Source organism: Phyllostomus discolor, chromosome 2, assembly GCF_004126475.2.
Source record: "Phyllostomus discolor isolate MPI-MPIP mPhyDis1 chromosome 2, mPhyDis1.pri.v3, whole genome shotgun sequence".
In the NCBI taxonomy this organism is placed as follows: Eukaryota; Metazoa; Chordata; class Mammalia; order Chiroptera; family Phyllostomidae; genus Phyllostomus; species Phyllostomus discolor.
The window spans coordinates 48,950,344-48,978,275 of NC_040904.2; the positions used below are offsets into that span (position 1 = coordinate 48,950,344).

At 38.5% G+C, this 27,932-nt stretch overlaps 1 protein-coding gene across 6 annotated transcripts in view; it reads left to right on the top strand.

The window, feature by feature from the left end:
• TP63 (tumor protein p63) overlaps nt 1–27,932 on the top strand; it is a 137,909-nt gene that overhangs the window by 58,672 nt on the left and 51,305 nt on the right. For all 6 annotated transcript variants that reach the window (XM_028504751.2, XM_036017841.1, XM_036017840.1 and 3 more), the window contains one exon: nt 3,604–3,858. In XM_028504751.2, the coding sequence (XP_028360552.2) occupies nt 3,604–3,858 (255 nt within the window). The remainder of the gene's footprint in view (nt 1–3,603; nt 3,859–27,932) is intronic.

The window sequence follows — 27,932 nt, forward strand, 5'->3', positions numbered from 1 at the left end:
TTTATGGAATTACAGTAAAGAAGGGGCATACATACTGTTCCCTTCACTCCACCAGCTTCACAGTGGTGGAAAATAAAGGACAAATATTACGCACATTAACTTGGTACAGAACCAGTTTCACAGAAGTGCAGCGTGCCATCACAGGAGCCCTGTGATGGTTTAATGCTCTGCTCTCACCATTTTGGAACTCTTAATAATTTACGAGCGAGAGGCCCTGAATTTTCACTTTACAATGAGCCCTGGACGTTATTTTGTGGGTCTTGCCTGTGTAACACTTGTTCTTCTCGGCTGTGTTGGTCTGTTGGCACCTCCAATCATACACTGTCAACATATCCACTCTCTCTTCAAATCAAAGGATAAGCAAGTAAACTTTTGTTGTTGTTAACGAAATGTGTTTTAAATGAACTTCTAAAGTACCATTTCCGAAGGCAAGTTTATGACATTGATTTTTAAGTAAGCTGTGAAAAGTACCCAAGTGAATTTCCAATAATACAATTCTTTCATTGACGGGTTTGTTGTTTGTGTTTTCAGCTAATTAATTCAAAGTTCATAGTTTTGATTTTAATGCTTTTTAATTTGTTTTTAAGATTATTGAGCATACCACATTACTTATGTTTATTTAAAGTAAAATTTGAGAAAAAATTAAATTGGAATGTATTTTTTCATTTTTACCTTGGATAGTAAGCAGCTTTGCCCAAGCCTGAGTAATCTAGCTTTAAGTTATAAATTGAGGCATTTGCTTTGAAAGCAAATCCCGTCATGGTCAAGTAAAATATTGCACCTGGAACTGTGTGGAATTAAAAATTATGACATTCACCCCTGGCTGGTATTGCTCAGTGGATTGAACACCGGCCTGTGAACTGGAAGGTTACAGGTTCAATTCCTGGTCAGGGCACAAGCCTGGGTTGCATGTCAGGTCCGCAGTTGGGAGTGTGTGGGAGGCAACAAATGGATGTTTCCCTCCATCTCTTTCTCCCTCCCTTCCCTTCTCTCTAACAATAAATAAATAAATAAATATTTTAAAGATTTTATTTATTTATTTTTAGAGAGGGAAGGGAGGGAGATAGAGAGAGAGAGAGAGAGAGAAATATCAATGTGTGGTTGCTGGGGGTCATGGCCTACAACCCAGGCATGTACCCTGACTGGGAATCGAACCTGCGACACTTTGGTTCGCAGCCCGAGCTCAATCCACTGAGCTATGCCAGCCAGGGCTAAATAAATATTTTTAAGAAAATCATGGCACTCAAAATCATGCTTAATGACTTTTGGGATACAGTTTCTGCTGCTTTGGGACCACCCAATATATTCAGTCCAGGGGTCTTCTTTGTGTCTCTAAGATAAATGGAGTTCTCATTTCTCTTAAGAGAAGCACTGTTTGCTTATTGGCTTTTAAAGCTGGGTTCCAAAACTTGACTCTTTACATATATTGAAAAGAAAATTCAAAGGGCCATGTTTCTTTATTCTCATCCAAGCCCACAATTAGCTTAAGTTCCATTCTGGGTGGCTAGAAGGAGGAGGAAAGGGGTGGCCCAGCAGGCATTTTACTGCCTGTGAGAAAGTGCTCCTCCAAGTTTCTTTGTCCTTTGGGTCAGGGATGGCTGCCTCCCTAATTGTACTGCTGTAGGGAAGCGCGTGCCTCCGGGAGCATTATCTGATTCCCACAGGATGTTCAGAAGTGCTTTGTATATTGACCCTTAAATTGAACACGAATATCTTTTCAACCCCCTTCTCAGGTTCTCGCCACATGCTTGAAAACCTAACAGGTTTAATTTAGCCAGGGGTATGGATGCATTTGTATAGGCCTCAGGGTTTTTCTCCCCCCTCTAGTTGTCTTACCTACATTTTTGCTGTACTTGTCAGCTGGGGAAGCTGAAGGTGGAGGAGAAGAGATGCAGAAGTCAGAGGGGAGAGAAGGCGAGATGAACAGCTGCTCTTGTCAGCATGGGGATAAGTGTAAAGAGATTAATAGTTATTTGAAGAGCAAATGGGGACGTGGCATCCAGCAGTGGAATGCGAATGTATAAATGTGATGGAACGAGCAGGCGACCGTTAACATTTAGACAGATGCTCTCTGGACTGAATGGAATGGCAGAGTTCGTTTCTTCTCCCCACATGAAGTGAAATACACAAGGTTTAGTAAAATACTTTTATTAAATGTTAAGTTTAATTCAATTTTTCAAGTGTCTATTCCTTTGTGAGCTTTTTCTTCTCCATTGTTTTGCATAGTCTGAGTCTCAGAGTTACACAGGGTGGGACAAATGTAGGTTTACAGTTGTGAGTATGTGAAGCACAGAGTTTATTCTTGTATTATTATTTATTAATTATTAAATTTTCTAATGAATGACTGTAAACCTATTGTGTCCTACCCTCTATATCAACTGAAGAGCCAGACAACTCATTTCCTTGATAAAATAGGTACCACAGTACCACAGAACTGTCTTCTTTTTCTTCTTGCTTTTTGTTTGGCCTCCCTTCATTAACTGGTAGGAACAATGAGATTTCCATGTGTCCAAAGGTTTCACAAAGGAAAAACTGTACAATAGGCTGTATTCTGGAAATGTGTCCAGTTTGACTCAGGTTTAGGAATGACTTGAATGATCTGATCAGGCTGACAGTTGTGGTGGCCGGGGCAGGGCCCTAGACTCTGAACTAGATGATTTTGTTTCAGAAGCCCCATTCTTTGCTTATTAGCCAATGCTCAAGTAAATTGCTACCCTTCTCTGACAGTACTGTAGTAAAGTTGTTTTGTAGATTAAATAAGAAGAAACTAATTCATTCTTTGCATAAACATCTCACTGAGTACCTCCTCTGTACTCAGTTCTGTTCACATACCGGCATTTGGCAGAAGAGCTACATGAGCTACTGTACTTCTGAGTTATATTGAATATAGAATATTAATCATAGCTACAAGGTGTTACTTACATATATTGTACTCTAGGAAAGAATAAGCTGCTAGAAAATTAAAGAACAGATTAAAAATTAGGTTATGTTTGTACTGGCATGTTGTTACCTTTTAAAATATACAGCTGGCTGTTACCCTGCTACCCATGTCCCTCCAGCCTTTAAGAAACTAGCCCTTGGGGGCAATTCTGGATACCTTGGGACAGAATTTAGAGTTATAAAACTATATAATGTATATGTTTCATATACAATAATCTGATGCTTAAATCCCCTCAAGAACACATCTACCCTGTGGTCTCTTTCTGAACAGCATGGCAGAAGAAAAAGACAAAGGAAAAAAAAAAACACTGGAAAAGTAGGAGGTATTCACTAATTTTAAAGAATTCCTGAGCAACTACTTAGGACTAGGCACTTCTTGCCCCATTTGTGAATAAAAACATAGCCTACTTGCAAATGCTCTTGAGAAGCCACAGTCTCCAAGGTTTCATCCAGGGGCTGTGTGATCTGTGCAGGCCATACAACATACACAGGCATGTCTGAGGCTTCTCTTGTCTCTGTGTAATGCCAATTGGTCATTTTACCTCAATTGTTAGGGTCCAGAGGTCAAATTCTGTGGAATGTGTGCACCAAATGATGCTTTTTTTTAGGAGCATTGATCTGCAGCTTAAATGGCTAACATTGGGCTTTCTGGGTGTCCTACAGCCACAGTACACAAACCTGGGGCTCCTGAACAGCATGGACCAGCAGATTCAGAACGGCTCCTCGTCCACCAGCCCCTACAACACAGACCACGCGCAGAACAGCGTCACGGCGCCCTCGCCCTATGCGCAGCCCAGCTCCACCTTTGATGCCCTCTCACCATCGCCTGCCATCCCCTCCAACACCGACTACCCGGGTCCGCACAGCTTCGACGTGTCCTTCCAACAGTCCAGCACCGCTAAGTCAGCCACCTGGACGGTAAGAGCACTGAGAACCAATAGGCCATTAAACCTGACCTCAAGTACAAGGGCCATCTTAACACCCCCGCAGAGACTTCTCTCCCTTCAAACCCGAGAGATCCATATTGAAAGGTGGAAAAATTTTCCTGTCCTCTGAGGGCATTTTGTGTCTGAATATTTAACACTGAAAGAGAGAGTGAGAAGAAGTGCCATTTAGTGGGGAAAAGCCTGGATCTGGGAACCAAAGCCTTGCGTTCTGGCGGGCTCCTAGCAGTTTCAGTGGAGGTGTTTGTTCTTGCCTCATTCACGCTGCTGGGAAGCTCTTTATGTGTTAAGTTTTTTGAAAAATGTAAAGCATTATGCCAACAAGAATTATCATAATCATAGGATGTGTTTGCAGTCCCTAGAATGTAAGATGGTTACCAGTTTCATATTTTGAAAAAGTAAACACTAAGGGGGGATTTAACAAAAAAGAAAAAAAAAGAAGAAGAAAACCACAAATACAGCATCTGTAACAAGAAATTCAAACCTCATTATTAACACAGGCCTAAGTTTGTTTATACATGTAGGTTCTATAACATGAATTATACTTTATTAATACATATATATTTATTACTTAGAAACATTTTTTCCCAAAAAGAAGGCTCTAAAACTATGTATTAGAGCCCTGAATTAATCCAAAAATATTCTTTTTCAAAACACTGGAAAAAAAAGTTTCCATATATAACTTTTCTAAGAAAACATGGAAATATTTTCAAAAATTCAAAAGGTACATGAATGTTCAAAGTTTATTTTGTAATGGATTATAATATCAGTAAGTCCAAACATAAGGGAGGGGATTTATAAGACTGGTTTTAACTGGTTGATTAAAGAATGCCCAAGACCAAAGTGGCATGCATGTTTGTCAAACAATTTAATGTTTTCATGAATTATAGAAATGCTTCCAAATATCATCATCTTGTTGAGAAGTGCCTTTAAAATAGTTTTAACAGGTTTTTCCCCCTCGCTGGCAAATAGGCCTCTTTGGAAAGCATTCCCCTTTTTGTGTTATAGTATCCACTCACTACAGGCTTTAATCCAATTGAAAAGAGTTTATGAAATAATCTGTATTCGTAACACTACATTCCAACATAATTTCACACGTGCTCTTGCTTTGACCTCACTTCTTTGCGGACTAGGTAGAACACGTTTTGTAACTCCCACTTTACTAGCGAGGAAAGCTGAACAATGAGGAGGTCAGGTGAGTTCCCTAAAGTTACAGAGGCTTTTGTGTAACTGGACCTGTTTCTGACCCTGCTCTCCCCCACAGAATTGTGCCCTTCCAATTATCACCATTTCACATCAGGATGTCCCACATATCTAAAAATTTATTTTAGTGCTTTTTTTATGATTTGAGAAGCAGTTTTGTCATGCTTCACATTTCAACCATGATATCTAAGTAGTAGCTTAAAACTTGATCTCTCCTTCATGTGTTATTTATCAATTGTGTCATAATCTTTAGTTTCTTTTATAGTAATAATCCTGGAGATGGACACTAAAGGTGAGTCAATTTAGAACCCATAGGCCTTAAATAAATATTGGTTGATCAAGCTAAGTGATCTTTTGCTGAAGAAACAATCAAATAAGCATGTCATAAATCGAGCATTGATGAATTTTAGAATAAGTGTCACCAGTTGGACATTTGTAATCACGGTTGTTCAAGGCTGTTTCTTGTTTGGCACACTCAGGCAGAGTCCCACTCTATTAGAAGTGAGCACATCTGAACGGATGATGGCAGATTGGGGCCACTAAATGTTAATCACTTCTCTTCTAAAATGGTTTAAGAACTTTGGGGATGGGGGTTGATACAAGTACAACGTCCTATCAGTCTTCCTCTTTCCTTCGTCCCTGCCTCATACAGACATTTGAAGGCTTTTGTTTTTTCAGATTTAGCACAATCCTCAACCATCTTTAACCACAGCCCCTCTCTTACAGAAGTAAATTGTCTCACAGGAAAAGTTTGGAGATTTCTACACCATATTCCGTAATACCTATTTCTTAGGCATTTGTGTACTTTAAAGCAATTTTTCAGAATAAAAGACTGTATTTTAAAACTGCCCACAAACTGGAAGCAGCTGTCTTTAGAAAGAGGCCACACTTATTGCATACTATTCTGCTGATTCTTTAACAAAATCTTTTTAGTACCGTTTTATCACTTGTCATCCTTTCATGTTGAGTTTTTTCTTTAATTTCTGGTTTACTTAGAGTTACTGCCAAAATGTAATTAATATATTTAAAGTATATATGCATATTTTTCTTTGCTTTCTCTATATTTTAAATAACAAATGTGATTGTGTTTCCAGTTTCATAAAAATATGGTATTTATTTTAAACTTCTTCCAATGAAATGAAGTGTGATAATGTTGTTCCATATTCTCTATTTCACACACACACACACACACATCAACACTGAATTTGGGATTTAGTTTCAGACTTCTTATGTCTACAGTGTAATTGCCACTAGTTATCAAGGCCTACCATTTAATTTAACAGAGTGCTGGTCTAGTATTGTAGCCAGGAATCATCAGTCATAGGATAGTTGACAGAATGATAATTCGGAAATGGCAAGAAACTTCGGTACAGATTTCAACCCTGAAATTTACTAGCAGCATATGGAACCTGCCCAAAGAATTCAATCTATTTAAACCTCACTTTTCTCACCTACAAATGGAGATGTTAATAGTTTTCTTATCACTAGGATTACATGACATGTGTAGGGACACCTACCAGCACCTGGCTAGTCATAGGCACATGTAAGTGTTAAATGAGTATGAGTTTGAATTCCTTTGTTTTATGAGTTTGTTGTAGTTTTGTTGAGGGTTCATTTGTACAAGTAATGATTTGAAAAAATGCAAAGCAAAATATCTTCTACTTCTTTTCCTAGTGCTTTTGGGACTGTGATAATAATCCACTATCCAAATATATGAATAGATGACATAGGATGATAACGGAGTGTCCCATAGATGGACTTTAGGCTGGCTGTGCTCCTTTCCTAGGCCTGCCTGGACAGATACCAGCTCAAGGATGGGCCCTTTCCAGATTTAAGGACCTGTAGACTCCCAGCATTTATTTCTCATTTTTATTTTTGTTTTTATCTTTCCCAGAGGATATTTTGTCATTGCTTTAAGAAAGATAGGAAGGGAGAGAGAGAAAGAGAAACATTAATGTGAGAGAAAAACACTGATTGATTGCCTTCTCATAAGTGTCCTGACCTGGGAGCGAACCCACCACATGTGTGTGTGCCCTGACCAGGAATTGAACTTGCGACCTTTTGGTCCAGAGAACGATGCTCCAACTGACTGAGCCACACTGCCCAGGGCTATTTCTCATTTTTAATCTGCCACTTAATTCATAGGGATATCTTCTTTTATTCCCCATGTTAAATAACAGATAACAGTGAACCACACTTTTTGAAGAGTCAGCATATTAATTTGTGGTAGCAAAGTACTGTAGGTCGCCAAAACACTCACCAGTGTGGAACTGGCCCAGGATATTGTGGCTAATCCATATAGAGAAATACTCTATGTACATTTAAAAGAATCACAAGTACTGATCTGCAATGCTTTATGGCAGTGCTAGTGGGGAAAAGATAAGCTTTCTATGGCACCTACTTAAGAATTGAGAGTATTGGTAAGGACACCACTTCTGGGGCCAGAGTGTTTTCTTTTGCTCCAGTGAAGAGGCCTGTTTGTGAATATAGGTCAATGTCTTGATTATTAAACTCATGTACCTCTGTCAGTTTGAGAGCTAGTTTTTTTTTTCTCTCACAACCAATGGCTGACTGTATTTTGTGTGCAAACACTGTGAAAATCCTCAGATTAGTGTTTTTCTGTTGCACTCACTTTGAGATAGTGACCCAGCCTTATGATGTATGACCACTTTTTGCTATGGACTATTTCTTCCTTCATAGACTTCAAGATCTTAGACAGTGGGCACTCTGACCATCACAATTTCCAGCATATGATAGGCCCTTAATAAATATTAAGAAACTTTATTCTTCCCTCATCGTTAAAGGAAACAATTATAGTTCCAAGGAGTGTTCTGCAATTCTTTCTTATCTGGATTATTAACTGTCCATGAATTTGGTCCCTTTTACCTCCACCCATGATTAATAGAGAGCATTCTTCCTTTGCCTTTCCCAATCATGCCAGCCTCATGTTGTGCTCAGAACTTTGAAGAATCTGACTTGAGTAAGTGGAGAGTTTAAGGAGGTGGCTTTTGAAAGGGGAACAGCCAGTTCCCCGGAGAGTTTCATTGATCCCAGCACATTGGCCTTGCAAGTTGCTCCTCTTGGCTCCAGAGGAGGGGTGAGATGCGTGCCTGTGGCCCACCCTCCATGTCATCAGGTTACCTGTAATGTAAGACTTCCAGAATGAGGCTGCCAGCTCTGCAGAAACCTAATGCAAGCCAGCCCATTACGTGGCTTTCTGGAATCTTGGGACTCTCAAGGATAGCTCATCAAAGGACATGATGTACAGACAGACTTTTCAATGGTGAATATGATTTATCAGCTTCCTTTCACAAAGGGAACACTTCTCCCTTAAGAACTGGAGCCTTTAATTGCAGCTTGAGCTGGTCTTACATTTGAGTGGCTGCTAGATTTCAATGGTGAAGGAGGGGAGAGAAATGAGTTGAGTTGGCTCCTGCCAGTGATACATTTGTTAATCATAACAAGGTTATTTTCACTTCTTGCTGTAGCTGTCCTGTAAGTCTCCCAACATACATTTAGAAGTGCCTTTTTATACCTTTTCCATGATTGATAAAAATAATACGTTTGAGCACATTCACCTGTTGACTAAGCTGTTTCTTAGTTCAGAGTATTAAGTAAGAATATTGTAAATAAAGTACTTGGAGACTCTTAGTAATGGTTCATGTTACTTACTTAACTCTTGACTTTGGACTTACAAATGAATTTCCATTGTAAGACGTGCTGCAGAGGTGTTGTTACAAGTCCAGAGAAGAATAACTTAATCAGCATGTTTGCCTGAACTTATTTAAATTGATTCTAGATCAATGCATTTGTGATCATCTAAGTTCCCCTAATGTATTGTTTATGGCCTGTACCACATGTTAGTGAGTAATATATTGAATACATTGTAGAGTTTCTATTTTAAAAAATTCATATTGATTCATTGCATCCAATATTAGAACATACTACTGATTAAAAGGAAATAAATAGCAAATTTAAATAAAATTGGCTTTTCTTTTACTATTGCAAAAAGCATAACAGCAAAACCCCTTTTTGTGCTTCTTATTCTTTCTCTTGCTCCTCCTCCTTTCCTTCTACCTTTCTCTTTTCCCCTCTTTTCTTCTCCTTCTTCATTACTGCTGTCATTAATAGTCAATTTGGTTTTGTAGATATTACCAGTCACTAAGTATCTTGTTTTTTCACTGTAGTTCCATTTTCTCAGAATGGTGGATTTATAAGGGAAAGGTCCTGATATGAATCAATCACCAAGGAAATTTCCAAGAATAGGAATGTGATCACTGAGTCTTTTTCATTGAACAAGTAACTTTGGTAATGGAAATGACAAACCTAAATATCAGTGGGACACAGGAAGGCAGCATACTTGAGTCTCGTGGTGCAAACAGAGATGGGGGCAAAATGAGCTTACATACCCTGTCTACAGGGGTAGCTGCTTTGCAACCCCAGCCTGTTGTCATGGAGGAGAGCAGGCCTGATGTTAAAAGAGAAATTTTTCAGGAACAGCTAGAAACCTGGATTTGCACATAATATCTCCATTTCTTTAAATGGTAGTATATATATTTTTAAAGTTGTAAAACATTACAGACCAAACAAAACAATAGGCAGGCTGAATGCCATTCTTAACAATATATTAATGATGACAAGGGATGATGACTTAACATTTAAATAAAATAACTGGAAACTACAGGAAGCATCTAAGAGAAAAGTTACTAATAAATATATTCCATTCAGAAGTAATAATTCTCTATCCCTTTCAAATGTTTTATAGATTACTTTCTTCCTATAAAAACCTAAGCAATACATTGTCAAAGTAGATTTTGCTCAATTTGTTTTTTGAGGTAAATGACATCCTTACCTCCACATTCCTATACATTTTTATTTTTTTTAAAAAAGTTATGTAGTTCTGGTTCCTTTGCAGAAAGGATTTCATTTGTTTGTTTTTGTTTTTATCATTATAGAATGTATGGGTTTCTGTCACTTAACTCTAAAACTGGCCAAAGCTGTAATCGGAAAAGGGCAGCAGGATTTAAAAGGCTTCACATCAATTTTCTGAGCCCATTAACTGATGGCCTGTTTCTAATTGGCACATGGAGAGTGTGTAGGAACAAAAACCACCTGAAAATTGAGGTGTAAACAGAATAATGTCATGAGAATTTTTTAATGACTCAAGGGAAACACAGTATATCATTAAGCTCCACTAGCGATCCCTTAAAATCAGCCCTGAACAGGGTGGGCCATTTACTGTGGGATTGTTGCTCTTGATGCATTCCCACATGAGCTTTGCACCTTCTTCTGTTTGCCTGCCCCAGTGTTAGCCGTTTCCTCAGTGTGGCCAAGTCTTGCAGAAGTTCCCACCCATTCTGGTGGAAAAGGGCAGATGTATTTTTTCTCAGGAAAGGTGTCTCGCAATCAGCTGTCATGTCATGAGTAAAAGCAACTGCATATGAAATAAATCCTCATAGTTTTCTATCAGCAGCAATTAGTATGTCTGCTCAGGTCACTAGGACCAGAAGGGACTTGAGATAGCACCGCTTTCTGCCCAGCGACTTCCAGTTCTTGGAGATTAAAGGAGAGTTTGTTGTAAAATAGAAAGGAAACATCTTCTGCTCTTTGAAGTCCTGCAGATGTTTCCCAGCCGTGGAATGGTTTTTAGAACAAGGGGTCCTGTAATTAGGCAAACAGAGGCCCAAAGGTAACGATCTGAACAGCTGTCTCTCCTGTGGCTTTCAATAAGATGATGGCCCTGTCGTCAGGTACCTCTCAGCTGAAATTTAAGACAAAATTGGTGGTAGCCAGAGACCCAAATCTAGTTTATTGTGAGGCAAATTGGGGAGGGATTCTCACTTTACAAATAGAATGAGCCTTTTCTTTTTGTTTGAATCTAATAGTGAAGAATCGTGATTTCTTAGTGAAAAAAGAAAACCCTATAATTTGCCACCATAATATTATATTAGAAAGGTCTGAGGAATTGGAACATAATTTCTGATTGTTTTACACAGAGTTAATACTGAATTTTCAGGTTCATCAATCAGGTGTTCCTTCATGGGTAACTCATTTCATTTTTATTTTTACTTTAGTTTTTATGATGTTAACCCGTATCACTAAATTTTGTGAAAATTATAATAAGTAAGAAGAGGACACCATTTAAAAAGACTTTTCCTTGAGTGGTTTTCAAGTTGTGTTAAATAAAAAAATCTAATGATTACTTAACAAGAACTCTTATCTAAATTTAAGAAGTCACCTGACAGCCTGGGAAGAGTGTGGCTCATGACGTAGAACACAGGGTTCAAAAGGACAACTTTGGGGTCCTGCGACCCCATGTGATCTGAGGCAAGTCGCTCAATCTCTGCCACCTGTTCTATAGGTGCTGGAATACCACAGGGCCTCGAATAATGTCGTTTCATTATAATTTTGATGAGCTGCTGTAGGAATTTAACTCTTATTTGTATCAATTAGCCTATGGTAAAACTGGTTTCTTTATAAATCGCTTTGCCACTGTTCCAAGAACCTATAGAAGATGTTAGGCAGACTTACATTTACTTGCATGAATACATGAATACAGAATCATACCCATGCTTACAATTCAGGCAGTTCTCTGAGCTTTTCCAGTTATAAACAGACATTAGTGAAAAAATAGTGATATATAAATCCCAATAAATAAATGAGATAAAAGTATATATGGGTGTATATATACATATTTTACTATAAAATAGTTTTTATTAAAATTAATTGGGTCCTGTAACTGTTAGTTACTTTTTTCTTAGAATCTTAGAGTTTCATTGCTAACTTCTAGCAAATCAATAACAAAGTTGAAATTATGATCATTTTGATTAAATCATTAGGGAAAATTTACTCTTTTTCTTTAAAATGCAATAAATAAATATGCATATTTATATAAATGCAAGTATGTTACTCTAGTTGAGTAACAAAAGTTAATTTATAATAATTATAATTTGGGCTAGAAAGGTATTTCTTTCTTTTCTCTCCTCTTTTATTTACTTTTTTCTTTTACCCTGTGCTTTGAGATTTCCATATTTATGAATATACAGCCCTGATGCCAACCAATGTAAGTTACCTCTCCTGTTTCCCCCCACTCCTTTGTATTCTTGGAAAAGCCAGTTTCATTTTCCATAAGAACAATGTTATAATTATGGATTCCATTTCTGAGCAAAGGATTGTCATCAAGTAAGTCAAAGATCTGATTCACTCTGTGTCATAAAGCAAAGCTCTGACTACTATAAATCACTATAATCATTTGAAATAGCAAAATCATTCTCATAGTCCTATAAAATTTGCTGAAATATCTCGTGTGCTTTGACATATGTCTATTAAGTTTACTTAAACATAAAATTTTAAGTTATTTTTATAAATGTCACATCAAAAACAGTTATTCTATTATGATTAATATTTTATTTAGCATTGACATGCCAGGATTTTGAAGCATTTGATGTGTAATAATTTTATGTTTCTCAATATTTTATCTAGGAAATTAGAATGAACAGTTATCTAACATTGCCAGGAATGATACTGGGAAAAAGAAATTCTATAGTATAGACCATTTTTTCAGAGACCGGATCAACTTTTGAAGATATTACTAAGAATTTTTATCTGTTAAAAAAATTGGCTTTTGTTTAATATGAAAATAATAGGCTTTGTTTGTGCCTGCCACTGTGCTCTCTACATAGGTGTGCTGAGAGGAGGGCATGCCCCAAAGGCAGCTGGCTCTGAGAAGGGCTGGGAGTGCTAACGGACAGAGTTCTGATCTGTTGTTTCCATGATAGTAAGGTATTTAAGGACACAAGTTTTGTATTGGATACAGGGTTGGTGTTGCCTTTGAATACTTTCTGTTTAAGTTTTTTACCTGCACTTTTTTAACCTTTCTGTACAAAACCATAGAAGTAATGGGGAAGGCTCTTGGGAAATAGCGTTTATTGATAACTAGATAAAGCAGATTGACTAACAGGTAACTGGGAAGGTATTTTCATAATAAAAGTTGGGATTAATATTTTCTGTCCTTCCACAGTTAAATGGATGCATAGAAAATCTACCCTGTTGTGAAGACAATTGGCAAATAACTATTTTAATCGGTCTATTGAAAATAAAAGCATCAACCTGTAGGAGTTACCATGGATACCTCATTCATAGGCTTATGTTGCTCTTTCATAGTACTCCCTGGTAATAGACTATATTTTATATTTATATTCATAGACTATGTCTGAGAATCATCATATAATTTCACAAACATTAACTCACCTGTGAACCTTTTGGTGTAAAAGCTAGAATGTCAGGGGCCTGGGAACTTGTGCTCTAGAGAAAGGAAAATGTTTTACTCAGCAGCAGAACCACAAGGAAATACAGACTTCTTGTAGTCCATTTTCCTACTCAAGAAGCAGCTAAATACATAGCAATTTGTGTAAGTTTTAAAATGTACTTATATTGCAGAATGGATTTCTTCCCTAGCACTCCTTGGTTTTCAGTTATAATGCTTTTTTTCACACAAACATTGGAGGTAGGTGTTAAAAGGCATAAGAACTGGGAACAGATTTTTTTTTCATTTAAGTTTTTATAGATTCTCTCCTCAACCCCCACCCAAGTGTAATTATCATTTTAGATACTCTGGGATTAGGAGTAAGAAAAGGGATAGGGTAATCAAAAGAAAGAATATGAAAGAGAGGAAGTGAAATGCTTAGAAAATAGTAACTGGGTCCTTCTATAAAAGTATAGCATGCTCACTTCAGATGTGTTAGTGGATGTTTTCTAACATAATTTTGTAGCTTTTATAGTATATTTTCAAGGTATGGACATCAATTTAGAGGAAAACAGCCAAACCAATTCAGATAGAATGTTCAAGTTCAACGTAGAATCTTTATTTTCTTGATCACTACCTTCTATAGATTGCTGTTTTAAGTTTTTGCTTCAAAGTATCAGAACACACTCATTTTCTTTGATTGTCTTCTTAGGCAAATTGACCTATTTCAGGAAAGGAGCAGAAAGGGAACTTCTTACTTTCTTTGGTCTAGAAAGTCTTGTTCCTTTTTGAGTACTGTACATTTTTTTTTTCAAAATAAACCCAATACTAGGTGGTCATAGTCAATGAATATGATAAATATGTCATTCTCTGTACTTTCCTAAAATGCTTTGAAATTTCCAAGAAAGAAGGTTTCTGTAATTATCTTGAAGTATTTTAGTGAAATAAAGATAAGCAATTAAAATTTAAGGTCCTTTTTATGTGTAGTACTGATAGTTGGTAAGTGTGGGGCTTGACTCTTAACATAGTTAGTGCCATAATGTAGTTAAAGCAGTACTTCCACACAGAAGCATTGTAAAAATGTTAATTGTTCTTTCTACCTGTTAGAAGGATTCTTATTATGATTACTTTCTATTCTAAGCTTTCCTTCTCACTGACTCAGAATACAACTTAACTCACAGAGCTTAGATTTGATTCTGACATTGTTTGCCTTTGCACAGAAAATATCCATGTGTACTACAAAGTAATGACCAGAGCTACTTCAATATCTCTTATCACTGGTCTCAAAAGACTGTAGACCATGCTCACCACATGGAGAATAAACATTTCAAGACAAAGTAAATTAGAAAGGGGAGGAATTAGAATGGGTGTCTTTTGCCTGTGTGCTGCTCACACTGTCAAATGAACAGTGAGAGAGGTTACCTCCTTCTAAGACTTGCTTATAAGCATTTCTTTTTTTAAAAGATTTTATTTATTTATTTTTAGAGAGGGAAGGGAGGGAGATAGAGAGAGAGAGAGAGAGAAATATTAATGTGCAGTTGCTGGGGGTCATGGCCTGCAACCCAGGAATGTACCCTGCCTGAGAATTGAACCTGCAACACTTTGGTTCACAGCCCACGCTCAATCCACTGAGCTATGCCAGCCAGGGCAGCATTTCTAAGCTAACAGATTTTTCTTTTTTTTTTAATGGTTTGAAATTTGTTTTGAAGTTGTTACTTGGGCATATGGTTATGTGGCATAGATTTACTCCTAATTTATTGCTTTCTTAATTTGTTTGACATTGGAATTTGGACTTCAGAAGCAGACAATTTAGTACTTTGGAACATTGAAACAGAATAGGGAATTATTTTTTATAAATTCCTGGTTTAAAATAAAAATGTTCTTTCAACTGCTAACTTATAAAGAGATGTGGTATAAAGCACATAATCCTGTAACATGAGAGACGCTTGCAGTACACCTGTTTTAAGTATCTTACAGAAATGAAGGTAACAGGTTTTATGACTTTCTTAGTGCTTCGCTCCCCAGCATATCCTTGCCTCTTCCTGAAAGCAGGGCTATGGCTCTTTCACCAAAGGACAAACTAAATAAAGTGCCTAAGGAGGCAGGGTGGTGAGTGGAAAGAATTCCAGCTTTATGGCCAGTAGACCTGGGGTTGGGTTCCATCTCCCTCTATGAATAGCCTTGGGCAAGACACCATCTCTAGGGCAGCTTCTAAACAGCTAACACATCTTAGGTAGCACTGTTATTGATAGGGTTGGATATAATGAATGGAAAACGCCTCAGACTGTCAACCATGTGCCTGGTAGATGTTGATTTTATTAAGATGGATCATAACAGAAGGGTGATAATTTAGACTAAATTTGCCCTCACTCACAGATTCATCAGGTCTGTAACAGAGTAGGTACCCTCTTTGTGGAATAAGTCTACCTTCTGGTGCCTAGCCTTCTGCCTTGTAGAGGAGACAATAAGTTAGAACATACTTTAAATCTTTTACCCCAATTAGGAGCAGTGGGAAATGAATGTCCGCCTTGGGTATCCTGAGGGTAAAATCTGTAGTGTTCGGTAAAAGACATATGATCTCTAGTTTTTGTCTTGTAACATTTATTTCAATTTTGCACTTCATCATAAATATATTATTTAAATGTAAATGTCTCCTCTCCTCATTAAAAAAAAATGTCTTTCAAACTGAAGTTCCAGGAAGATGTGTAATATTTACCTTGTGGCTTTGAGTTTTACCCAGGCAGGCACACTGCCATGAGCACTTCCGATGTATGAGTACCTTAAACAACTTCTCAAGCAGCACAGTTTTAAATAAATTAATGTGCCCTGAAAGAGAGCGCAGGTGTATTTATTGATTACAGCTGCAGCTCCCAACTTACGAGGACCCATGCTATGAAATGGTGATATTGCTAATCTGTTGTGCAGAGCTCCTTATTTATTGCCAGCTTCCTTGAAAATAGCCAAGTTCTAATCTTGTTTGGAGAGCTCCAGAGGGCACAATTACCACAGAAAGAGGCCGGTTCCATCCCAGAGTGAAGAATGGTCAGGGTTTTCTAGGGAGGGGATGCACTGCCCCTAGTGGTAGTGAGTGTTTGGCTACGGGACTGTGTGAAAATAGAGGCAGGCAAGATGCTGATGCAGGTTTTAGATGAGGAAAAAAATGCTGAAGTTCCCTGTGAATGAAAAATTCTGTGCATCCAGGAGAGAAGACTTTTGAGGCTACCAGAAGAGAGGAGAATGACGACTGGGCTACTCTGAGCCAGGCAGTCGGTAATGTGGGCAGAGGGTAGATTTTCCAGTCCGCTAGTGTGAGCAGATAAAGTAAAAATTCAGGGATAAGCCTGCTGCACTCCCCCCAAGACACCAACACTAGTCTTCTGACTAGAACTGGGGTCTTGTATAGGAAACTGCAGAAAGTAAGGTTCAAAAGACAGGAAGGGGCCAGCCTGTGTAGGTTAAGACATATGGACTATACCCCATGGGCCATGTACTGACACTGAAGACTTTCTGAGCACAGGAATTACCATGCTCAGCTCTGTACATAAAGTCAGTTAATTAGCAGTATATGGCGGAGGTTAGTTAGAGAGGGATTGGAGTGACAGAAGCAGTTTGGAAAAGGCCACGGTCGTGCAGACATGAGATGATGGGGCTGAGCCCTCACTCTGTTATATAGTGCACTCAACACACAAAAGACAGAAATGGAAGAGGGCAAGTGTCAGTTGCTGAAGACCCTGCTCCTGGGGGCTGCAAAGGAAGGTAGTGAGAAGGAATCAAGACCAGGGAAGGCGCTGACATGATTAACTGCCTTACTAGAAGCAATCTGTTAGTAATGGCTATGCAGCCAGCCATCTTCTACCCGGGACCTAGGTAAATCACTTTATTTTCCTCGTACCTCAGTTTTCTCATCTTTTACAGTGAGATCATGATGCTTAACCACGAGGGTTGTTGTAAGGATCAAATGAGATAATGAGAGGAAATGGTTTGTAAACTCAGAAGCCTATCCCCATGCACCGTTACTGCTGCTTTGGGACACACAGCAGAGAAGGTTCGGACTTTCCTATCCTGTAAAACTGCAACCACATTCATTCACCTGGGGTCCAAGCCTAAGGTTCTGGTTGAATGAGATGATTCATATCCAACCTATTTCAAAACTTCCTGCCATATTCTCTCTCACCTCTTGTAATAAAAGCAGGAAACCAACTGGCTTGCAAACTCCTGACCTTGCTGCCTTTCGTCTCTTGCTGAGGAGAAAACCAAGGAGTTTCTAGAACAGAATTCATACTCTTCTCCTGGACTGCTGGGAATGGCTGGCTGCAGGAGATAAGGACCCTTTTGTAAGTCTTTTCTAACTGGAGTGTGTGGCAGATGCTTCCCTCCCTATACAGACAGTTATATTATCGTTAGAGTGGCCGCTCTCACTCAGATAACACTGCACCTTTTTTACAGTATTTAATCACAGACACAATAACACTGTGCCTAGGTCATGAGCCATCCCTCCCAGGGACTGATTTCCCCCTTGAAGCACTGTAAGGGGAGAGGCTCCTGTCAGAATTCTCATGACTGAATCACTGCCATGAGCTAATGTCTCCAGCCTTATGAGTCAGTGCTGGTCCAGGCATCAGTCCTGCAGGTAAGAAAAATGAAGGCTCAGGTTAGATTCCCCCTATGGCCATCAGTCTACACAGAGGGAAAGCAAACCAGACCAGTATCAGACGGTGGCATTTTGGTAACCAGACACTCGGTTCTTCTCCTCTTTAAGGATGTAGAGTGAGTGTAAGAGTTTTGTTAAGAGTTAATAATAACCGTTTTAAAACGCTGTGATTTTTGTGTGTGTTTTGTTTTCCTTCAGGCAGAGTAGGTGAAATGATGTGTTTGAGAGACGGATGTTCTTGTCAGAGGCAAGATGGAGCTTGTTCTCCTGAACATCTGCAGCCAGCCTGTTCTGTGTGAGATGGGGCCAAGGCTTGTCTGTGCTTTGGTGCCTGTTCAAACACGTCTAATTTTAAAAAGATTTATAAAGTTTTAGAGGATTCCCTTTAAAATGAATGGTATTTCTTCTCATAGTAAGTATATGTATTTATAGCCTGATGCTTAAAATGTATCCCTCATGGTGTGTGGGCAATGCCAACATGGACCCAAGTGGTGAAAAATGCTTGTCAACATAAAGTGTATACATAAGTATTAGGGATGTCAGGAGTAGTTCATGAGTCTACCTATTAACCCAGTGATACACAAAAAGAAACTGTGTTTTTCAAATTTTTAAATGATCATGATAGAGATTTGGGGCAAAGAATAACAAGAGAAGCACCTGGATATTTGTGCTAAGGTACTCAGAGGTGTTGCTTAAAACTTGACCAGAAAGAAAATAGCAGAAGAGGAGACATAAGTCAATAAGGAAGAATAACTTGAATATCCTCAAAATCAATTAGCATGATTTTTAATTGCGTCTGTTCCTCTGGGTGCTTTGTTTATATATATATATATGGAAATGTCCTGTGGGAGAGGTAGTGAGAAGCCAACTGGTGTTTTTGTTTGCTTGTTTGTTTCACAGGTATTACTTGTATGCCTTTCTAGATCTATGTACTTTAAGAAGTAGTGATATTTTATGGCAGTGATCTACTTCTTGACACACCTTTGGGAATGTGCTGTAATGTGTAATAAACATACGGGGTTCACAAGATGCATGTTCCCCACTACTCCTGGAGCCTCCTCTTTTTTCTCCTCCTCTGTCTTCTCCTCCTCTTTTACCCTTCTTGCTTCTTTTTTGTTCTGCCCAGAACATGAGCCACATGGGCCAAAGACAAAGAAAGCAAGGAATGGATACGGAATGATAAGAAAAATAGTAAGGGAACTTCCAAACTTAAAGTTTAGTAGCTCTTTTCCATAAAATGAATCTCTGGGGCTTCTAAAAGGGGGGTTAGCATAATGAAAGATTTCTTGTCCATAAAACCAAATCTTGGCACACTTTCTGAGGACTCTATGAGTATCGTATGCAGCAAGAACAAGCATTGCCCTCTGCCTGGGAAATTCAGAGGCAGTTGGTCACCGAAATGAATTTGGGTTGATTATATTTGACTGATTTCCTGGGAAGGAATTAGTTCACCTCCAGAAACTTAATTTCCCTTTTGCTCATAAAGAATTTAGAAATGACTTTATGAACACCAAAATGTTAACAGTGCACCTCTCTAGGAAGTGAGACTATGTATATTTTTCATTTTAACTATTTTTAATTTTCTCTTTTTAACTTTTCTTGGCACTTCAAGACACACACAACTTTTACTTGAGAAAATATTAAGAAAATACAGAATGAATTAAATTAATGAAATATACAGATGTAAATATCTGAGTGAAATACCCCAACAAAAAAATAAAGAAGATCCTTAATCCGTAATTTTAAGAAATACCAGCTATGTAGGGAGCTTAGTAATTGGATGAAAAAGACAGTTAAAATGAATTTCATTGAAATGTTTTAAATTTTATCTTCTCGGAAGCTTCAGAATTACCACCCACCCACACTGGGATAATGAAGTGTACACTTATCGTGACTTGCATAGGATTTCTTCAGCTGGTGCTGTGTATATTTTACATCACACGCATGTGCACACATGTCCCTAGGTGCCTTTATTGAAGTTAAGCTGAAGGCCCTGTATCATTAGGTCTCAGTTGTTAAAATTCACTAAATCACACCTTTAGTTTCAAAGTGCATCTCTTGAGCACCAGAATGTGCACACACTTTGAATGAAAACAGACATAACTCTACAGTTTACTACAAGTGACCAGAGCCCTCTGAGACTCAATTTCCTCCTCTTCAAAGTCTAGATAGCCACCCATGCAAATTGTTGAGAGCTAATGTGTGAAGCCTGTAGCCCAGTGCCTGCCACTGAGCAGGCCTTTGATAATTCATGCTGGTCACTATCAGAGTGAAATGCTATTGAGCAGTCATATGAATAGGTAAGTTAGCCCTTCTTCAAAGAGCTCACAGCCTGTCAGGGCAAAGTGATAAACCTAGCTATAATTCAGTGTGACAGGTGCTATAATCTGCCTGGAATGTCCCCTACGTACCACCCTCCTTGTTTGCTAGGCAGACTCCTACTCATCCTTTAAAAGTCACTGGAAGCCTTAATTGTAGATGAAGTCTTCCCTTGTCACCCCTCTGCCCCCAACACACACATACTTGCTCAGGATTTTCTTATCTTCACTATGCTCTGTTCACAGATTCAGAATGACAGTGCACAGTGTGCCTGCTCACCTTTACCCTGTGGACTCAGAGGCAATAACTTTGTCTTTTTATCTTCATGTCTGAGTGCTGGCACATAGAATGGGTCTTAACAAATATTTGTCAAAAAACAAAAAAGATTCCTTGTCTGAACAAAGTGTGTTGTAGCAGAGAAAACAGACTGATTTACCTCAGCTTTACAGAGGATTTGACATTTCAAGATGGCTCTCCAGAAATGACCAGGGCCGTGCAAGGGGGAGGAAGAGAAAGAGCATTCCAGGGGGAGGACCGGTGGGAGTAAAGGCCTGGAGACATGAGCATGCTGTGTAAGTGTAGGAGTGGTTAGCAGTCTGCTATGTCTGGGCCATGCAGCATCTAGAAGAATGGGAGAGAAGCAGAAATGAGGCTGGAGAGCTGTCCACAGAGCTGTGTTGGGAAGGGCTCTGAATCATCCTGCAGGGTTTGGCTCTAATCTTGCAGGCATCGAAGAGATATGGAAGGGCTCTCAGTGAGGAGGATGACCTAATATTCTACTGGGGGGAGATAACTGGCAGCAATGTGCAGGTGGGAAGACGACTAAAGGCAGGGAGGCTGATTGGGAGGCTGTTGCAATAATTTAGGTAAGAGGTGAGGGAGAAGGGAAATGGAGGTGAGAGTGTGAAGTTGGGAGTTGATTTGCAGTACATATTTTAGAGCTAGAAACCCACTTCCCATAATAAGGGTTGTTTTGCATCATCCTAACATAGTATCGTTTCCTACACATTTGTTTAGAGCTACACTTTACCAGCCCTGCGGTAACCAACAAGTCAAATGCTGTTATCCCTCAACCGTTTGGGGAGTTTGGGGTTCTTTGCTTTCCTTTCTTCTCTTAGGATTAGTCTTGGCTGTTCATTCTGTTGCTTTCAGAGGACCCACAGATCTATAGTTGGCCAGATAAAGGAACATGTTTTCTTCTCTCTGCCCCGCCTTGCACTGGAAATTTCTGGGAGAAAGTTTTATTGATTAAAGAAAGGAGTGCTCTGGCTAGGAAGTCAGTGACTGACTTGATGTCTTTGGCCAGGCTGTTCTGCAGTTTTGAGCTTCAGTTTTCTTATCTAAGAAATGTATTGGACTAAAATCTTAAGCCTTCTTCCTGTTTCTTATCCTATATATAAGGATTAACACTTTTGGCCTTTTACTGAGTAAAAAAGAATATATCTAACAGTAGCTCAAATAAAATGGAAGGATCTTTTGCTTTGGGAATAAAAAAAAGAATGCTAACAAAAACAGCACTGTTATTTTTATAAAGTCAGTTAACTAGAAAAATGTATTTGTGCTTTGACTCATGGTTGGTCCTCAGTGAATATTTAGTGAATTCGATTATGAATCTTTTTATTCCTTTTTGAATATTTATTGTGGATGTGTAACAAAGGATACTTACTGGTAATAAACTTCTTTCATTGTTATTGGTACCCCAAAAAAGATTCAAATATTTGACTGATGCCATGTTTCTAAATCTAGGCATGAGAACAGGACTAAGAGAAAAGACCATGCAAACCCCTGACTAGAAACTTGTATGAAAAGAGGAATCAGGAGTCCTATTAAATGTTTCTTCTTGCTGTAGTGCTTGGAACGTGCTGTTTTTGAGATGTGTGCTACAAAGATTGCTCTAATTGATACTACATTTAATATGGTTAAGAACTTTAAATATCTATTCTGAAGGTTAGATCCATGCAAACAAGTTAGAATCTGACTTTCAGTTTATAGAGAATCTGCTTCCCCCACCCCTGCTGCACCTGATTATCTGGCCCAGATATTAAGGGCGGGAATGAAAGAGCTAGAGAAGAGCACATGCATTACTTTAAAGGTATAACTAGGCAGTGTTTGAAACAACTTCCTTAAAAATTAGTTCATTTGCTTCTAACTATATTTTAGTGCCAATGATATCTATATTGCTCTGAGAATTTTATTCAGATATTTGTCCTTTTAATCATTTAATTAGCAATGCAAAATGTAACCTTAACTTTTTTTCAACTGAGATGAATTATTTTTTCTGGGATAAATTTGTATTTATTTCACAGGCACATCTCATCTGATATACAATATTCTCTCTGTATACAATTTGGGGGTTATTAATATTGATGAAACATTAGCTATACAGTCGACCTTCATTTTTCCCAGACTGTGGTGGAAAGGCAAGGAGATTAGAGTACGATGAAGGAGGGGCTTTGGCAAGAGTGTGAAGCTCTCACTGAAACAAAGACAGCACAGCCTACCTGGAGCTCAGATTTTAGATCTGACAAAGGGAATCTGGGTGGTGAATAAAGCTAGACCTGAATAAATGGGACTTACAAGAGCTACCTTTTTAACAATCTGCCACAGTTCTTGATGCAAAGGATTGATAACTTGTGGGTTTGAAAAACAACGCAAAACAAAATCTACCTTTCAATGTGATTTACTACAACTCCCATTTTCAAAGCAAAGATTAGGGACAAAGTTCATTAGAGCAAACTAAAAAAAAACATCCTGAAACCGTCTGGAAATTGGATATCAGCATGAATTTTATTGGAGTGAAAAACTTCTGGTTTAGTAACAGGAGTTGAAAACATTAGCATCTTTTTATAATAATGAATTTGTGTCACAGACCTCAGTGATATATTAATCTTAAATATAGTTTTCCTTTTATTGGTTTTGTATGTGTCATTTTCCTTTACATAGAATGCAATTTTGTTGTCCTTGCTTTAGTATCCTTCTGCTGGAGTCAAAAATGGATAAGGTAAGAGGTCTCCATCTAGGAGTTCATAGTTTTTTGGCAAGGAAAACAAAGGAGACCTGTAATTATAATAGACAAATTAAAGATGCACTTTCTCTGGGGCTCTGAAGGAGTAAGAGAGTATATAGGCATTCAGTAAAAATTGTTGGAATAAAGGAATGAATGTGTAAACATGGGATGAATATCACTTGAAGGTCTGGAGCAATTGAAACAAAAAAATCCTGTGGACTCCTGTAGGGTTTAAAACATTGTGTAAAATTGTCCTGTTACAGTACTAGGGAAATGGAAAAAAACTAAAACCTCCTGTACCAGCAGTTTCTGAATGAGGTGGGCCAGAAGTGCTAATTCAGATGAGCAGCCTGTCTCTGCTCTCCGCCTGGTTTCCCCGTCGGGTGCCAAAGCTGCAAACTTCCCCTGAAATGAAAACTGATAGGGGCTCCAGAGTCTAGTTAGGTGAGAACAGGCTTGCATCAGTGACAACAACAACAAAAACCCTTGTGATGTTGATGTGGAAGATTGTTATTTAAAGCTGCTGATTCAGGTTCCTTGGCTCCCAAGTTCTTTCTGTGCCTATGAAATATTTCCACTTGAATTGATTAATTATCTTGATTATGAATTTTCCACCCAGTGAATTGAGTTAAGTATAAATCTATTGAAGAGGATAGCATAAATAGGGAGAAAGTTTCACAGTTTTCTTGTAGGTATTGCTTAAATTATTTTTGAGTAATTTTTATTTATATATTTATAATGTACAGATTATTTTCGTTTCCATGCTACTGAGTTTCACAACACTGCAAGTTCAGTGTTATCCTCATCTTCCTTTTAAGGATGAGGGTGCTGAAGCTCACAGGTGAAGTGAGAAATCTGAAGCCCTAGGCTACTAGGTGGCAGAGTTAGGACTGGTTTTCTGATCAGTTGTTCACTTTACAGTAGCTTTGCAAGTCTGTTCCTAGTCTGCACTATTGGAGCCCCTTCCCCTTTCTAATCCTATCCCTTTATTATAGGAGCACTGTAATTAAAGAAGTGGGCATTTGGCTGATAAATAGTAGGTTGTAATTTATAACATATAGGGCTTACATTTTGATTTTTGTCCTGGAACTTGGTGTTCCATGAAAGCTGCCGTGCTCTCATTAGGAGATGTGGATCTTCAGACATTGTGCACATTCAGATTTCTTCTTCTCATTGGGTTTTACTAAGTGACTGGCTAATGGAAAACATGAAAGTTAGTTGAGACTCCTCTGCATAGGGCTTGACCAATCTTCTTATGCTCAACCCCAAGGACTGCCAGACAGACAGCTGTTAGAGGCAATGTCCCAAATCCAAGGACATTCCTCAGAGTCAACTTTCTGGGGAAGACTGGTAGCTCTGATAAATCTTACATGAAATAGCTGGAGCTAGAGACACCTTAGCTTCCAAGGCCACAAGTTATACTAATGACATGGGGAGGATGAATAAAATAAAAGCTGTTTGGTCCTTCCTTCATTTTCTAGTAAAATATAATGTTTGACTTGACATTTCTTCCTCTGTCAATAGGATTGATTATGCTTATTCCTCTGTGGATGGTATTATGGTGTCAGAAGTTGGAAACTGAAGACCAGCTCCAAAATTTAGATAATGGAGACAAAACTGAACTTGTCATTTGTTGAGCATAGGGCGAAGAACTGCATAAGGCACTTCACGTTGTGCTAACTGATTCACTCAACGATCCTGCGAGGGAGCTAATTAGCACTTACGTTTTACAGAGGCAGTTATTTACCTCTCCAGGCCTGAAGTCATCTGGCAAATACATAGCAGAGCTACGCTCTAAGTTCAGGAATGAATGGCCCTTGAAAGGAGGGCCCATCTTACTAGTATCTTGACCTTCATTATTTGTACCTGTTTCTATCATAGCTATGATTGTTGCCTGTCCAAATTTAAGTGCTTACCATGTGATAAAGAGATCAAGGGCAAAGATGAGCTGGATCTTTCCTTATTTCCTAGTGGTATACAGTCAATGGGACCAGTTTTGCTCAGGCTCTCCCTCATTCTGCTTCCTTTACTTGGCCCCCAGAGTGGGGACATTAATGAACTTCCACTCAGCATAAGCTCTGTGTCACTCATTACTTAATATTCTTCCTGTTTCTCTGCTCTACCTAAAACAAAGTAAGTATGGTGGGGTTGGGGCAGTGGACAAGAGAGCCGTAGCGATGATAGTGATGGCATCAAGAAAAAAGGGCAAATGAATAGGAGCAAGTAAGTACTTCAGATGAATATATTAATATATTTATCTCTAGGATAGAAAAAAATTGTACCCTTGGCTTGAAAACTGCCTTCCCAATTTGTGAGCATATTTAGGATTATGTAAGTGCAGTGTCTTAATAACAAGCCCAACACCTCTCACCCAAAGAATGCAGAGTGCTTTGCAGACTGTAGAACATACAGTACACCTGTGATCTAGGGAACTTCTATTTTTATTTTTTTAATGCCCTATTTTATAGAGTGGGGAGTCAAGTTGTAGACCTCTACTGATCTCTCCATGTAGACAAAATAGATTTAGGACTAAGCCCTAACTCCAATTTCCTGTCTCCTTAGAAACAGACCACACTGAAAGATCAATCTAATGTAAAAAAAAAAAGCAATTTTCTCTACTTTCCTTATTTATAAGAAGGAAAACGCAGATTACTTAATAAATGTATTTGCATGAAGGATAGATCTTGAAACATTTGTTTTATTAAGACAGTAGTACCTGTTTCCCCACCCAAAAAGGGAAAAGTTAGATCTCTGCTCCACTGATTTCACAACTAGAGTATTTCAACACTTAGAAAAGATTATTCTTTTGCACTTGGCCATTTGTCTTCACATCAAGAACCTGTGAATTCAAAGTGGAAAATATTTTATTTTGAAAGATGCACAGGAAAGAAAGAATTGTTGTGAAGAGTTGTTCAGAACATACATATACATTAATTGCAGGTAAAAGGAAGAAAACAAACGGGATGTGTGTGCGCATGTAAAACAGATTTTGCAGGTTAAGAGACATGACGATACTTGTAAGGTATGAGGGAGACAAGACCAGAGGCGCCGGGAAGCTTGACTACTGTGGAGTGCTCCGTTGAGACTTGTCTCTGCCCCATGGCCTGCAGCGTTTATGTGGAAATTGGGGACGCTTTTACTCGTTCCAAAGCCTTACCTGATCAGACCTGTCCAGGTTTGAGTTTGGGAAAAAAAAGTGTTTGAAGTAAACAGGAAAATTACTCACCTTAATGATGTGTTTTACTGGCACTGACAGTGCTTTGATAGTCTGACAGATTCTTTTTTTTTTTTTTTTAAGTTTTGGAAAGGAGAGACTTGGGGGGAGTTTAATAATCTATTTGGACAACATAGACTCTTATGCTTACTCACTTGCTAGTCGGGTGGGGGTGGAAGGGAGTGGGCTTTGTGCCATTCAAATTATGGAATTGCTCCTCCTCCTAATAAACTCTAAGTCAGAAATTTTCCATTAGGGCTTTCTACTGAAAACCAACAAAAGTACAACTCCATTTATTCTGGAACTTTGTGAGCACGTGTCTCCTAATTGCACTGCTGCTGTTCCCACAGGATGGATTCTTCCTCGTACTTTGGCTGTGGGTTCCCGAATTTGTAGGTTGCTTTCATCTATGGTGGTGATTAAGACCATAATCCAACTGGTTTGATGAGAGTTTGGTGCACCAACAGAGCAAGTACACCACCCCCTCCCTTTTTTTCCATCAGAAACACAATTCCTAAATCTCTGCACCTAAATCTCAGCTTAGACTATAGTCATTCTGGGAGGAAAAATCATGTGTCTGTTGATACTTTGTTTAAATATAACAAATGGATGTTGATTTAATTAACTTGTTTTTTTTTCTTTCTTTTTTCTTTTGCTAAACTGTTAAAGGGTACACATTTCAGCTTTGAGAACTGAGAACTGGATCATGTGTTTCTAAATATATTAGTCTTGATTTTAATAGAGATGTGTGGTCTGGTCCCATGAAGAAATCCTGTCAGGCAGAAAACCTGAATCCTTAATTCAATATGTCCCTGATTCACTGGTGACCTCAGTGGAGTCCATTCTTGGGCCCAGATTTGAGTCCAACACATGTAGACTTACAGGGTTTGAGAATTAAATTCCTTTGAGCTTTATATTTTCAGATTCTGTATAGTTTATGAAGTTACACATAGGGTGATTTGTATAGTCTGAAAAAATACAGATAGATGATTAAATTTGATAAATTTTAACAGCTAATGCTAACAAACTAAAAGGAAGGGAAACAAATTGTAGGGATAACGGCCTTTAAAACAAGAGATCTTTACTAGCTCTCTCCCCTTAGTCTTCTGGGAATTCTTTGAGCATTTTTTATTTTTTGGTCTAAGTCCTAATTGGAAATGAATCAGGTAGCCAGTAAGATAAAGTGAGTAGAAATGTCAGCAATGGTGTATGTGTTACCAGGCTTTTGGTGTCTTGGGTATAATGAGCATAATGAAAGCATTGCCATACATTCTTATCTCTTGCTCAGTCCCTGTTCTGTTAGCAGCCATCTGCCTGAAACCAGAGCAAATCTGGGTTCGAATCAGTGTAAGATGTTCCACACAAGTGGGTTAGGAAAGATTTGGCTTGCTAGTCAGACGTTTCCATCA